The sequence below is a fragment of the Caenorhabditis elegans genome, chromosome V (genome assembly GCF_000002985.6).
Source record: "Caenorhabditis elegans chromosome V".
In the NCBI taxonomy this organism is placed as follows: Eukaryota; Metazoa; Nematoda; class Chromadorea; order Rhabditida; family Rhabditidae; genus Caenorhabditis; species Caenorhabditis elegans.
In genome coordinates, this window is record NC_003283.11 from 8,872,130 (window position 1) to 8,887,320 (window position 15,191).

Genomic DNA, 15,191 nt, shown 5'->3' on the forward strand with positions numbered 1-15,191 from the left:
TTAATTTTCTTCGTTAAGATCTGTTGCTTATATCTCTTGGATTATTGATTATTTTGCCACGGTTTACTTCCGAACTCCACTTATCTATATTCGAACTAATGCACGTTCAAAGTTCATTAAACTTGAATTACAGCATACACTTGAAACATGGGAGGCAGAAAGTCCAACAAAGCAAAAAATCAACAACCGCTGAACAACGACGTCACTTCGTCTCAACTCAGTGAGAATACCGACGGTGAAGTAGAGGCGACCCCTCCGAAGAACATCCAAATCGACGAGTGCCCACTCAACACATCAGGTGCAGCGGAATACCACGGAGATTCCAGTCCACTCATCCGCTCCGCGTCTCTCCTCGATAGCAGCATTTCTACTATTGAGCACGAAGAGATCGTGGTTATGGACATGGACACGGAACACCCAAATGAAAGTGACAATTATGGTAGAGGTATGATTTTCGGTTGCAGAGAAAAAATATTCTTACAGACGACCCGAATGCATCATCCGCTCTCGAAGCATGGATGAAGGAATGGAAGGAATTCGCGACGGTGAACGAAAGGGACCGATTCGAGGCACAAGCATCATTGACAGCTCTGAATGGCTCCATGACGGCACTCAAAGCGCAGTTGCACACGGTCGAAAGCATCTGCAATCGCCTGGAGACGCAAATAATGCATGAGCACCACGTGGACAACGATTCAAGACAAGCACAAGCCCGCCGCTCATCATCCGCTGAATCCACCGGAACTTCTTCCAAGGGAAATCTGCAAAAGAACAAGGACAAAAAGCCGGCAAAAGCCTACTCAGGCTCAGTAAGTAATTTATCAGTACATTCATTTCATCAACACAAGGAGATTATCTCACCCACGTCCTTTTCCAGTATTGCATCTTCTGCCGCAGAGCCTCCCACAAATCCATCGACTGCAGAACAACGACATTCTACCTCCACAGAGAGAATCGTGCCCGCTCCAATGGATACTGTAACAAGTGCCTTCAACCGCTGATTCAATCCGACGCAGGTCACCACTTGAGCTGCACAGAGCCGAAAGTCTCGTGCGCCTACCGCCACGAGCACTCGGAGAATCAAGCCAAGAGTGGTCACAACGAGGTATTCTGTCCGCTCCAATTTGGCAAAAAACCGGAAAAGGCCACCGTGGCCGGGAACAACTCCAACAAGCGCGCTAGGACTGCTTCACCAACCGCTGTCAAGGCAGACGTTAAGCCAAAGGATTCGAAGGCTAATTTATTTTTTTATTCGGGAAAAAATGAAACAAAAAATTATTTATTGCGGAACTTTTCGAGACGTCAACTTACACCGGCTTTCTTTACAGGTTGAGACCAAGCGTTCCAAAACCCAACCGCTCGCCACTGTTCCGGCGGTACAGGGTACGGAAATCACCATAGATTGAGCCAAGCGCCGGTCTACTCCCACATCTCACCACATAAGGACCGTACCCCATTGTTGATTTTTAATTTATTTAAATTATTGTCTCCCCGTTACCCAATCATCCAAAAAGTTGTTTACCACCCGCTAAAAAATCTCATAATACTCGTCTCACCCCCCTTTGTTCTTAACAGTCTCTGTGATAGCCAGAGGCGGCTGTTCCATCGCTATCTTTCACCCCAATAAACCCTTTACGAGTAGCCTTATCATTCCTTCAATTTCGTTCAAAAAATGAGTTTAGATACTCAATAACTATATTTATAAATTCTCAATTGTAAATTTAAAAAGGGAGTGAAAGGCACCAGCCTACTTGTATAGAAACCTAAAAAATACCAATCTAATTTCCTGAAGCAGCTTAAAAAATTCGGGGCCGTGTTAATCACCTCCAGAAACTTAAAAGATGCCCTCACAATGGAAATTAAAACACAAACAACAAATAAATTATTATCTTTTGGAAAAAAAAAGTAGCACATCCGCTCCTTTTTCAAACAAAATTTCTTGATCACCGTCGACGCGACTTTGAATCCAACATCATCTTGACGTTTTCTTCTAGGGGGTCTCGTTCAGCATCTGCCTGTAAATACACCGGGTGCCATGCTATCTCAAAATTCATCCTAAAAATTCTCTACTCCCAACAGATTCTAAATCATGGGCGAGAGAATTACATGAACCTTTGGGATGGCGAACGCACCTTTAAACGATCCTGATGACCAAGTTTTCAAAGCCGAGACTTAACAAGAAATTACAAAAAGTAATAATTACAACAGTTTCTTGCTTTTTGTAGAAGTAGGTACAATACATCCGCTTCATAAAAAGAAATAAATATGAGTAACTTTTCCTATACTTCTAACGACTGTTTTAATTAACACGTACACAATTAGACTAACAGGAATAATACCATAATAAAGAAACTACAACAAAACTTAAAAATCTAAAAAAAGATTCTTCACAATTTCTTGTGCAGTAGTGACATGGTAATACATACACTTCTAACATAAATACGAAATCACAAAAGAATCTAATCAAATAAATAAAAAGTTCGACATAAGAGCAGATACCATCCGCTTTTATACAAAAGTTTCTTCCCGACAATGGCTCAAATAAGACTGAAAGATCGTTCGAAACATCTGAAGACTTAAGAAGACATTACGAAGTAACTCAAACAAGAACCTTTTATACCTAAACCCCCGGAGGACATCCACCTTTAATTGGAATAAGTGCACATGACTCTTAGGTCCAATAAGGAATTGATCCAACGGGAAAACATATAAAAATTTAAAAATCACTTAAGAAGTTTTAAACCTAAACCCCCGGAGGACAATCACACCTAATTGAAGTAAGCAACACATGACACTTACATTCAATAAGGAATTGATCCAAAGGAAAATCATAAAAAAAAAGAAAAACGGGTTGCGACAGCAACCTTTGCTGGTTAATAAAAATTTAGTCTAAATTATAAAAGGTTACTAGGAATTCTGGTGCTAGTCTACGTTTTTTTTTCAACTTTCGTTCATTCAATGATACCTCTGAGCTAACTCATGAAAAAGCTGCTATCCGAATTCAAAGAAGTTTATTATACCACGTGATCACTTAGCGCACAGTCAGAGTGGCAGATTGACACCGGCTATCAAGTAGACATCCGTGCTGACTACGACTTTAGGACGTCGACATCCTATGACCGCTAGTTCAGAACATAATACAAACATCCTTCGAATTAGATTCCTTCCTCATATTACTATCCGCTTCGACACGACTTTGAATTTGACCATCTTGACGTTTTCTTCTAGGGGGTCTCGTTCAGCATCTGCCTGTAAATACACCGGGTGCCATGCTATCTCAAAAGTCATCCAAAAAATTCCTTACTCCCAACAGATACTTAATCATGGGCGAGAGAATTACATGAAATTTTGAGATAGCGAACGCACCATTAAACGATCCTGATGAACAAGTTCAAAGACGATGTCAAATCAAGTAAGATAGTGGTAATCAGGAACAGTAGTTGAGAAGACAGAGTAGGAAGACAAATTGACAAAACTCCAGAATATCCAAAACCCTCAGTAAAATCAAACTAGACCGGTGAGAAGTCCACGAGTATAGTATGAGCTAGCGCAACAAATTTTAGAGCAAATAAGTTTCCACGTCACCGATTAAATCCTAAATTCCCTCATACCGTTTCACGCTTTAATTCAATTCTCTCACTTCTTCTCTTCTTATCTCTCTTCAATATCTCATTTGACCACGTGATACACGTAAACGTTATGAACCACTGCCCCAATTTCCAGCATATATAAAGGCGGAAATATCAGACTTTGGTCATAATCCTCTCTTCTTCTTCTCTTCTTCTTCTCTTCTTGCACTCCTTGATTCAGTTCTGCTCCAGCTGATCGTAAGTATTTGATATTCTGTTGACTACTATTCCTACACTCACCGACTAAAGGTTCACAGTAACTTTTTACAGTGAAGTATGGGGGATCCAGACGAGAGACCCTGGGAAATAGAACGTGTTCCGATACAGTTGCCACGACAACATCCAGCTCCGATAGTAGAAGACATCCGCTATGAAGCCCTTAACATATTCCAGTTTTTTGGTATACGGTTTCCCTTTGATGAGCAAACGATCATTCGTTTTGCTACATTGGAGGAAAATTTTCCGCCGGAATTCAAACCGAATAATGTTATGGAGCGAGGTGGAATCCTTCTATTCATTTGGGCGGACCGGTTACCAACTCCAGCTACACATCTGCAACAATCCATCATCCGCTTACCACTTCTGGGACAGATCGCTGACCTTCCGAGATTTGTCTTTCTATATGCTCGTGCACAAAACGAACCTCGAGAAGGTGACAGAACAAACAGGTGCCCTCTATGTGGTTCACACTTATTGGGACTCCCCCTTGCTGATCACCGTCTTGAGAATTGCCCATTTGGTATACTTGAAGGCGAACAACGGCTGGAATTCTTGGCCATAAACCACGTTTCCTACTGCCACATGTGCAACAGCCGCTCAGCCACTCATAGCCAATGCGCAAGACCACCATGTCGCCAATGTAACATAGTCGGACACACCGTAGCCTCAGGACTATGCGAATCTCCCATGGGCACCACGAATCTTGGACAACAACATCTACTTCAACAAAGGGTCACCACCTTTCGTCGAAATCATCTGCTTCGCATCCGTGCACTGACCAACCGTCAGGACAGACCACTCCAATATAGATCGTACACCGACCAGGCCTTCATCTATCTTGAGAGACGAGTGCAAAACAGACGAAATGAGATGATTGGATGGAGCTTCTACCACGATGACGCCGGCGAATTCCCTCAACATCACCCTGGGAGATACTCCAACTACTTGGAAGAACGTCCGGTCCATTATCTATCACTCGCCCCACCTGAATATCATTCTCAGGCAGTGAATAGAATTCCAACGTTTGCACCAAGATAGGTTCTCTACCTACAGAGTGTGAGTGAGGTTATCACCGAATTTCGTCGCACAGGAGAGGTATACTGATTACGTTCTTTTTTGTTAGCCTTTATTGGAGATTTTAGCTTCACATGGAGCAACTTCTACCACACGAGATAAACATGAGAGAACAACAACCTGATGTACCACCCGCTGAACCGGCTAATGATGTAGTCGCACCACCACCACTCATGGATCTCGGACCACCCGTGAACCCAATGCTACCATTGGACCTGCCTTATAACGTAGTGAGAGAGATTGGAATCGCTGTAAGTAGCAAAATCACAATTTTGTTACTCAGAACACCCAACTACAAACTTGATTAAGGCTGCCATGCAACTGCACCGCATTCCCGCTCCATTTCATCTGATTCCTTTTGCACTGCAATGGGTACACAATGAACAGGGCAGGGCACGGGCCAGGAGACATGAGCGACCACCAATGGCAGTGGAGGAACATCCAGTCGAAGTGCCTGCATCACCCGCTTTATCAGTCAACAACTCCGAAGAAGTATGTTCATTCCTTTCTAATTCCTCCCCTTTCTAATATCTAAACTCTACATACAAGTATTTCTTTCAGTCGAGTTCTGAAGAGGACGGACCCGATGATCAAATTCTCCGCAACGTCTCCCCCCCCCCCCCCCCAATGCAGCGGGGAACGATCTGCAAGAAATGATCACTGAGGCCAGAATCAACGGAAACGCCTACATCAACTGTCAGGAATCCTTGACACTAGAGAACGACAGTGCCAGACCAGCGTTTCAGCACAGAGCTTTCGAAGGCCTCATCCAACACCCGCTTCCATTAGGACAGGACGCATTAGTATCGAGAGTTCGAGCACTACAGGTCATTCTATGTGGCCGCGCCGACCCAAGATACGACGCTCCATTCAATGGTTCGCCCATCTTACTTCGTCAGTACGCCGAGGACATGATTCAATATGGTCATGCCTTGAAGGCTGAAGAATGTTTGATGGTACAGTTGGAAGAAAACGAACCGAACAAAGTCATGCGAAAACAGCGTTACGGAGCTGACACTGTCACACTTCCTACATTCGATCTTTGGTGCATTCCGGAGGTTCGGCAATCATTATACGTGCTGTTTCAACCACATCCATTTGGGGATGAGTCTACACGGTGTTTAGACAGATTTGGAAATACCAACCGCTACTGGTTTACGCTTCCAATCTCTGGCGAATACACCCTTCTTGAACAACTTCAAGAAGACGAGGAAAGGAGGTAACCCCTTCATTCTCGTGTACAGTAAAATAAAGAGGACATCTTTGTTACAGACTTACCTTCCGATTTACGCCTACAAACCGGTGCATTTGGGAATCCCCACTTCACGATGTAACGAAACTCAGACGAGCCCTGAATACTCCACTTCCCACCGGACAACAAGCTTTGCGACTACGATTGGCATGGATGATTAACCTACTTACTGGTCAGAAACCTCCCGAAACCGTCTTCCAAGGTACATACGTTGAAACACGTAACTTCCTGAAGATAGTACGAGGAGCGACTATGCTGGTCCTGGGCATCCGTGAAGAAGCCTCAACTGTCAAGGTTGAGCTTTCGACTTGTGTACGTCACATCGCAACATCATCCGCTAGAGGCCACAATTTAGTCCTACCGACTTTTACCCTCTTTACGATGTACTCCATGGAGAAGTGGGAAGCTTGGCTCAACGGCTGTTGGAATCACATCTTCAACGAAATCACGGGAAGAGACATCGAATCCTGCACCTGTCACCAAGACGAGGAGATGGAATGATACTCTTTTCACATTTCCGATTATTTTCAACAACCGCTTATCGCTTGCCAACCACCCGCTGTTCATCAATAAACTCTCTTTCTTCCAAAATCATCTTAAAAACGGTCTCTATTCCTATCGGTGGCTACAGAAAACAATATTTGTCTATCCAAAAAATTTATGCGCATAGTTACCACTACAACTCACGAATCCGCTAATTAACCAACAACAAAAAAAAACCTATTTCCCTAGCCTTGATCAAGCTGTGGGCCTCCCGTTTCGCCCTGAGCGATTCACCTCCCGTTTCGCCCTGAGCGATTTACCTCCCGTTTCGCCCTGAGCAATTCAACTCCCGCTTCGCCCTGAGCAATTCAACTCCCGCTTCGCCCTGAGCGATTCACCTCCCGTTTCGCCCTGAGCGATTCACCTCCCGTTCGCCCTGAGCGATTCACCTCCCGTTTCGCCCTGAGCGATTCACCTCCCGCTTCGCCCTGAGCGATTCACTAAATAAGTAGCACTGGTAGCCTTATACCCCCTTCCTCTCTACTTTCCTCATCACCTTAACCTCTTATAAATTCTAATTTCTTGTAGGTTACTGGTTTAATTATTGTCTTCGGACAATCACCCTCATCTCTCCTAACTATCTCTCGGATCTTCCCGATCTCCCTCACCGGGACGGCGTCGCCACGCCTCAGAAGGCGGCACGGCGGTCCCACCAACTCCAGCCAATTGCGGAAAATCAACGAAAAAACGTACACGAGGACAGGTGTCCTTGGCGACACGTATCGTTGGCCCCCTCAAAAGGCGTATCAACCACAAGGTTGACGCAGCCAAGCGTATCTTGGCCGAGACTGAGGCTAAAATGGAAATTCTCCTGAACATGCCTCAGGATCAACTCCTCAGCAGCGAAGACTCGACTTACCTCGACGCACTACTGATTCGTCTCCAGACGATCTTAGTTGCGCTCGAAGGTATGCGCGACCTTATCTCTGACAAATTCCGTGACCCGGAAATGATGGTCGATACTAATCGCCATCAATATCACCAGGAGGTGCTCGACTACCTCGAAAAGTCATCAACCGCTAGATTCGTAGACCACTTGACTCACGACATCCAACAGCTTGAGACTGAAATGAGAAGCCGAAACATCCCCATCACCCACTTCGATCCATCTCTGCTAGCAACCACCGACGTAGAAACAGGGGCCACCACCGAGGACGACGCCAACGACGAGGAAAGGAGAGACATTGAGGCAACGATCGAGGACCACGCTCAGAACAATGGGCCGTCCGATCATCGTGTCATCTCTGATCTTCGAACTCCTCACGGTAGCACGCCGTCTACAGGAACCCCTCGCCTATCTTCACCAGGCATGGTTTGGGACAACGAGGGACTGAGCCTGCACGATGAATTACACCTCGCGAACTTGCTCGACCCCGCGAACCCACAGAGATCTCCAATGGCTCCTGCTGCTCCAACATCATCTGCTGCTGTTCCGACTCAATCTGCCGCTGCTCCGACGTCGTCTACCACTGCTCCGATGTCATCCGCTGCTGCTTACCATCCACATGGTCAACATGGTCAACATGGTCTACAACTCGGTGCTCCAGCTCATACCAATGGTGGTACTACTCGTCTACAGCAGCCGCTTGATCAAAGGATCCAGACAACTACACAAGGGGTACTCCAAGGGAAACGTGAGCAGCTCGAACAGGGCCCGACGGAGACCCCACTCCTCGTCCAGCAAGCCCCTACAACTACGGGCCCAGGTACGCGAATTACACCACAAAGAGTTCTGAACGCGCCTGCCTTGCAAACACATCAGGTTTTAAACAGCCAGATGGGTTATCCAAGTGCAGGAGCTCATGATTACTCGACTTTTCACCCGCTCCTCCAATACGCACAACCTCGCGGTGAAGACACACTCACGCACAGACTCCTGGCGGCAATCGAAGCTATTGCCACAAGTCAGAGTCAGATGCAATCAGAGTTGACGTCACAAGGCCGCTCGGTACACGTGCTCACCGACAGAATGGAAGCTACAGAAAAGTTAATTGTGGAACCCAAAATCTTAAATACTACCGTCGCCGAAGAGACCAGTAGACCAGCTATGCCACAGCCAACCCATGAAACGGCTCAGCAACAGCAAACCACTGGCTCCGAGTACGAATATGAGCCCGAGTCCGACGACAACAACCAACAACCGCTTACTCCTCAAACACGCACCGAAATCCGGTACATCGAGGTGAAGAATAATGGTAGTCACGAGACTCAAAACTTATTAAAGTACCTCGGCAAATATGATGGTAACTCAAATATTGACTCATTCCTCACCGACTTCAAAGAATCGGTCATGGAAAACGAAAACCTAAATCAAGCAAATAAATTCATGATCCTAAAAACTCACCTATTAGGCAAAGCGCGTGACTGTATCTCTAGAGACCACGTAGCGGCTAAGGCGCTTGAGAAGACCATTACGTCTCTCAAATCTGTGTTTGGGAAGGATGAGAATAAGACCAGCCTTCTAGCCCAAATCCACGCCATCGGTTTCCCTCAATCAGACGTGCGAGAAATGCGTAGGGCGATCGCAAAACATTCTATTCTTGCCGAACAACTAGTGAACTCCGGCTTAGCAGCGAATGATGAGAGAACATTCACACCTCTCACATCTCGCCTACCACCCGCTATCCGCACAAGAGTCACTCAGTTCTGGGGCTCGAAAGGAGAAAATGCGACATTCCAAGAAATCTTTGACTATGTCACGACCTGCGTTGACGACATGGCCAGAGAATCAATCTTGGCCCTTAGACATTTACCAACCGCTGAAAGCGAAACCGAAGTAGGACCACTCGGGATCCCATACTCAGGTCAAATCAATCACGCCTACGCCACCACCCAGAATCAGGAAAACCCTAATGGAAAAAAGAAATCGATCGGCTGGACCGACAAACCGGTATACAAACCAGAAGATCACCCAAAGACCTACTACGACAGAAACACAGGGGAATCTTTACCAGGGTACTACGCTCCGGGACAGAAAGGACCACTGCTCCGCTTACTCCCGAGAACGTTCCCCCTGTACGAAGGTACCGCCAAAAAGACTTGCAGAGCATGCAAAGGGAGCCATCACTCACTAAGATGTACGCTCTCTAGCAAAGACTTCAGGCAAGCCTTAATGGCATCTCGTCTATGCCCAATCTGCACTGGCACACACAACGTGGAGCAGTGCAAATGCTTGATGAGATGCATTCTCTGTCAAGGGTTGCACCACACGGGAGGGTGCACACTGAAAGAGTATTATAGGGACTTGAAAAACTATCCGCCAACGGCTCCGCCGCCCCAGCAGTTTTTTCGAGATAGCCGGGAAGGCCGGCATTTGGGACAAAACCAGCAATAAGCGGTTTTGGGCAGGCAGGGGGACAAATGTACCGAGCCCCCTGTCAACAGCTGTTTTGCCGCCAGCCTCAAATGTCTCCGATTCTTTTCATACCCACAGTACTCTTTCTCCAACACCCGCTATCCCCACTATCAACCCGCTCCTAACTTTTATTCCAACGTTTTCCGATTCTGCACAAGTCCTAGCAAAACAAGAAATTTCACAATTCGTAGCAGTGCTTTCAAGATCAAATCCAGCTCACCAGCTGGCCGCGATTGTTGAGAAATCTGCGCAAGCCTCCCGCTTATCTTTCATATGCATTCGCACAAAGTCAAATGATTGCATCCTGGCCCTCGTGGACTCAGGAGCTTCATTATCACTCTTGTCGCATCAACGAGCTGAACAGCTTCATATGAAAATCCTAGCCAGCACGAATATGCACTTATCTGGTTTCAACGGTGCAGTTACCCAAAAATCCCACGTATTCAAACTGCAATTAAAGATGAGAGCCTCTCAAAGAACTCTCACGCTAATGATTGCCGGAATACCAAATATGCCAGAGACACCCTACAGCGCACCATTCTTTTCCGATGAGGACTTAGCTTACATGAATCGTCATAACATCGACCACTTTGAGATTACTTCTACCAATATTTACAATGGTAGACGAATCGATATGATTCTTGGTAACGATCTACTGGCATGGCTTAACGCTAACCCAGAGACCAAGAAACATATTCTTCCGTCTGGGAGGTTGGTAGAAATCACGGACTTTGGACACATTGTACATCCAGTCCCTGATACAACAATCTACCAAAACCACACCCAGATCGAAGTCATCAGTGAAACATTCATGCATGCATCCGCTCTCATCAACGGCCTCAATCCAGAAGACTCGAATCAAGCCCTAACACTTCAGGTAGAACAACAGTGGAAGTTAGAAAACATTGGCATCGAGGCACAGCCCTGGAATGACCATACTACAACATCCGCTAAAGATCTACAGGCATCATTCGAAAACTCCCTAAGGTATACACCAGAAGGGATTCTCGAAGTTGCTTTTCCATTAAATGGAAATGAAGTACGCTTGAAAGACAATTATGAGGTGGCTGTGAAAAGATTACACGCTACGGTTAACGCTCTCAAAAATTCCAAAAATCCAAATTTACTTAAACAATACGACGAAATTTTTAAAACCCAGGAAGCAAGTGGGATCATCGAATCTGTTACCCCAAACATGAAATCAGAGACTAAGTACAACTATAACATGCCTCACAGAGCCGTGATCAAAGAGTCCTCAAATACCACCAAAGTGCGGGTCGTCTACGACGCATCTAGCCACGCAGTAGGTCAATTGAGTCTCAATGACGTGGTCCATGCGGGAGCAAACATGGTTATTCCTCTTTTCGGCATCCTCATCCGCTCACGGTTCATTAAACTGATGATCGTAGGAGATCTTGAAAAAGCCTTTCATCAGGTTCAAGTACAGCCCGAATTTAGGAACTTAACTCTATTTCTATGGCTAACGGATTTAAATAAGCCGATTACGAGGGATAATATTTGCACCAAACGGTTTGTGCGCCTACCATTTGGCATGAGTTGTAGTCCCAATTTATTGGCTTCAACGATTGTAAATTTCTTGGTACACAATCCAGATTCGGGAATTTGTGGTAAACCATGATGAGAGTATGGAGAAAATAGACCCAAAAGACAGAGTATCCGATAGAACAATCAAGTTACTAGGAATGAAGTGGAATTCAAGCCCAGACGCAGATACTTACACCATCAAAATCGCCGATGTCCAAACCATTATGCATCCCACCAAAAGAGACGTTGCTTCTAAAATGGCTGAAACCTTTGACCCATTGGGACTAATCTCACCGATTCAAGTCTTAATGAAAAGGTTTATTCAAAAGCACGAAGTAAACTGGAAAGACCCTATCCCTAAACACCTGCTAGATGACTGGCAAGCAATCCAAGCTTCCTTCATAGATCGTACAATAACGGTACCGAGAAGACTGACAACTGATTTCGAATACAAAGAAATACAGTTACTGATCTTCTCGGACGCTTCTCAAGACATCTATGCAGCAGCCGCTTACGCCTACTTCTCATATGGTGACGATAGACCTCCAGTGATCTCCTTGATCACAAGCAAGAATAAGATTAAGCCATCCAAGGAGACCAATTGGACGATCCCAAAATTAGAATTGTTAGGAATTGAGATTGGATCAAATCTGGCTTCTTCCATCGTGAAGGAGCTCAGTTGTAAAGTAACCAACATCCGCTTATTCACTGATAGCTCTTGCGCTCTGTACTGAATTTTGTCGAAAAAGAACACACGTGTTTGGGTAGCAAATCGAATTGACCAAATTCACCTCAATCAAACACGAATGAGGGAATGCGGCATCGATACTTCCATTCACCACTGTCCGACAAAAGACAATCCCGCAGACATCGCGACTAGAGGCATGAGCACATCAGAACTACAGAATAGTGACTTGTGGTTCAACGGACCGGAATTTCTTAAACAGAAACCGGAAGACTGGCCATGTAAGATTGAAGGAACATTTACGTGCCCAGCTGAATTCCAGGCAGTGGTATTCGCAGAGATTCTTGACCCAAAGACCAAGAAGACAAAGAAACCTCTCATGGAAAAAGCTGAAAAACCACCCGCTTCCGAAACAGTCTTACATATTCTTGAATTACCTTCCAAATTCGAATCGACCATCTCCTTTCGGTACACCAACTCTCTACGAAAATTAATGTTAATCACCTATAGGACCCTCTTAGCTATCAGTAAAATGCGTAAGGGAAAAGTTCCGACTTCTCGGATTCTGGAGAAGTTTATGATGGCACCCAATCTTCTCGAGAAGAGAAGGGTCGCACGACATTATATCTTCCTCCAGCATTACAAAGAATGCGCGGAGCAAGGGCTCACATTTCCATCATCATTGAGGTATTATGTTGCACCTGACGGGCTATATCGTGTGCTGAAGCAAGCTAAGTCACCGACTCTGCCCGCTGAAGCTAACGAGCCAATTCTGGTTCACCCGAAACATCCGCTTGCTAATCTTCTAATGCTCGAAACTCACGAGATCAACGGTCATTTACCGGAACAGTACACTAGGGCAGCTCTGCGCACAAGATACTGGCTACCGAACGACAGTTCAGTAGCTCGATCTGTAATCAGCAAATGCGTTCAGTGCAAAAAGGTTCATGGATTACCCTTTCCATACCCGCACTCTATGGCTTTGCCTGAAAGCAGAACAACGCCTTCAACCCCGTTCCAAAATGCCGGTCTTGATTACATGGGGCCTGTAGAATATAGTAAAGACGACGGAGTTTCAACTGGAAAAGCCTACGTGCTAATCTATACGTGTTTCACCACTAGGGCGGCCATCTTAAGAGTAGTGTCTGACGGCAGTACGGAGAGATTCATTATGGCTCTAAAAACCATCTTTCATCAGGTGGGAGTCCCGAAAATGGTCTACTCTGACAACGCTCCAGCATTCATCTTAGGTGGATCGATTCTAAACGACGACATCTCAACGTGGGAACATCATTCCGACCCTCTGACGTCCTTTATGGCCACGCAATCCATCCACTTTTTCCGTATCACCCCCGTGTCTCCATGGCAAGGCGGGATGTATGAGAGAATTGTAGGATTGGTGAAGCATCAGATCCTTAAAGTATGCGGAGCGGACAGGTTCGACTACTTCACGTTGTCATACATTGTCTCTAGTGCTCAAGCTATGGTAAATAATCGCCCGCTCATGCAACACTCGCGCCAACCGGATGATATGATCGCCATCCGACCATGCGATTTCCTGAACCCGGGAGTCATGATCGAGACGCCACCTACTGAGTTCACACCATCCGCTCCCAGCGGTGTCCCCGAACAAAGAGTACGTGCTCATCTTGCAAGCCTGGAAGAAGCCATCGAGCTTCTCTGGAAATACTGGTCACTAGGTTACATAATCAATCTCAGACAGAACCATCACAGAAATGTGAGATGCGCTGATCTGAAACCAACGGTCGGACAAGTAGTGCTAGTAAACACCAACCTGGTCAAGCGACAGAATTGGCCTCTAGGAGTAATCGTACAAGTCAATAGGTCAGAAAGGACGGATGAAATCCGTACAGCAGTGGTAAAATGCAAGGGGAAGTTGTACAAAAGGTCTGTATGCCAACTCATTCCACTCGAAGTCCAATCTTCGGATATGGACAGTCTTCCTGATACGGAAAATCGGGAAGATGGTCAAGAGCGTTTGATGGATGCAGGAATGGCCGTTCAACATCCGTCGGCTCCCCCTTTGACTATTCCATCCGCTGCCCTTTTCGACTCACCGGACGAACATTACTCTCCGGAGCTTTTTCCTCGTGAGACTTGCCCAAACGTAACTGAAGCTACTGAGAACCCTTCATCAAAAATTCAAAATAATACCATGATCCCCTTAGTCCCCAATACTTCTACTATTCAAAACGCCCGCTTAGATTTACACGAAAGGGTAGGAGAAGAAGATAATTTCGAAAACCCCGACTTAGACCAAGTCCACGTTGACAGTGAGGACGAAGTTGAGTACCAGGACCCGAGCACAACCGAGGAATTGCCCACAGCAATTCCTGGTCGCTCAAGACCTCTTCTACCACGAAAGGTCAAGAAGCCTGTGTACTACAACTACTTCCTTCACACAACGACGGCCGTCAAGTCGACGTTTTCAACCCTGGAGTGTTGTGAGATGGTCCCATCTCCCAATTATCTGGTACTCTGAGACACTCGCGAATACTCCCATCGTGTTCGCCGTACCAGAAAACCTATAAACCGCTCCTTCCAGTCGCTCTATCTCCCCCTTTCTCCAATCTAATGCGCGCCCTCATTTGAATCTCCCGCCAAGCTCAATGGTCTCGCAGCGAGTGTGCGCCGCGGGTCTCACCGCGCGCGCCCTCCTTGCTCGTCCTAATTCGCTGGCCTAAATTAGTTTCGCCTCAACTCGCTTCACTCGTCTCGTCACCGCACCAGCGGCACGTTCCTTCCTTTAATTTAATTATTTTATATTAAACACTTCCCTTTCTATCATTCTTTAGCTAATAAATGGGGTTTCATGGTAAAACATGTGTTACTCGTTCACACCGCTTATCCTCCTCTTCGCTCGGCACT

The 15,191-nt window shown here is 45.9% G+C and overlaps 1 protein-coding gene and 1 pseudogene across 2 annotated transcripts; both read left to right on the forward strand.

The window, feature by feature from the left end:
• Nucleotides 1–147: 147 nt before the first annotated feature.
• On the forward strand, nt 148–1,406 carry F07B7.1 (CCHC-type domain-containing protein; the record flags this gene model as incomplete). Its single annotated transcript, NM_001356712.1, has 4 exons — nt 148–439; nt 484–809; nt 878–1,105; nt 1,329–1,406. 4 exons carry the CDS (start codon nt 148–150, stop codon nt 1,404–1,406), a joined length of 924 nt encoding a protein of 307 aa, NP_001343653.1.
• Nucleotides 1,407–3,905: 2,499 nt separating this feature from the next.
• Nucleotides 3,906–6,675, forward strand: EGAP798.1 (annotated as a pseudogene). Its single transcript has 5 exons — nt 3,906–4,943; nt 4,991–5,173; nt 5,232–5,414; nt 5,484–6,141; nt 6,195–6,675. Coding segments are annotated over exons 1-5 (2,543 nt in total).
• Nucleotides 6,676–15,191: the final 8,516 nt, after the last annotated feature.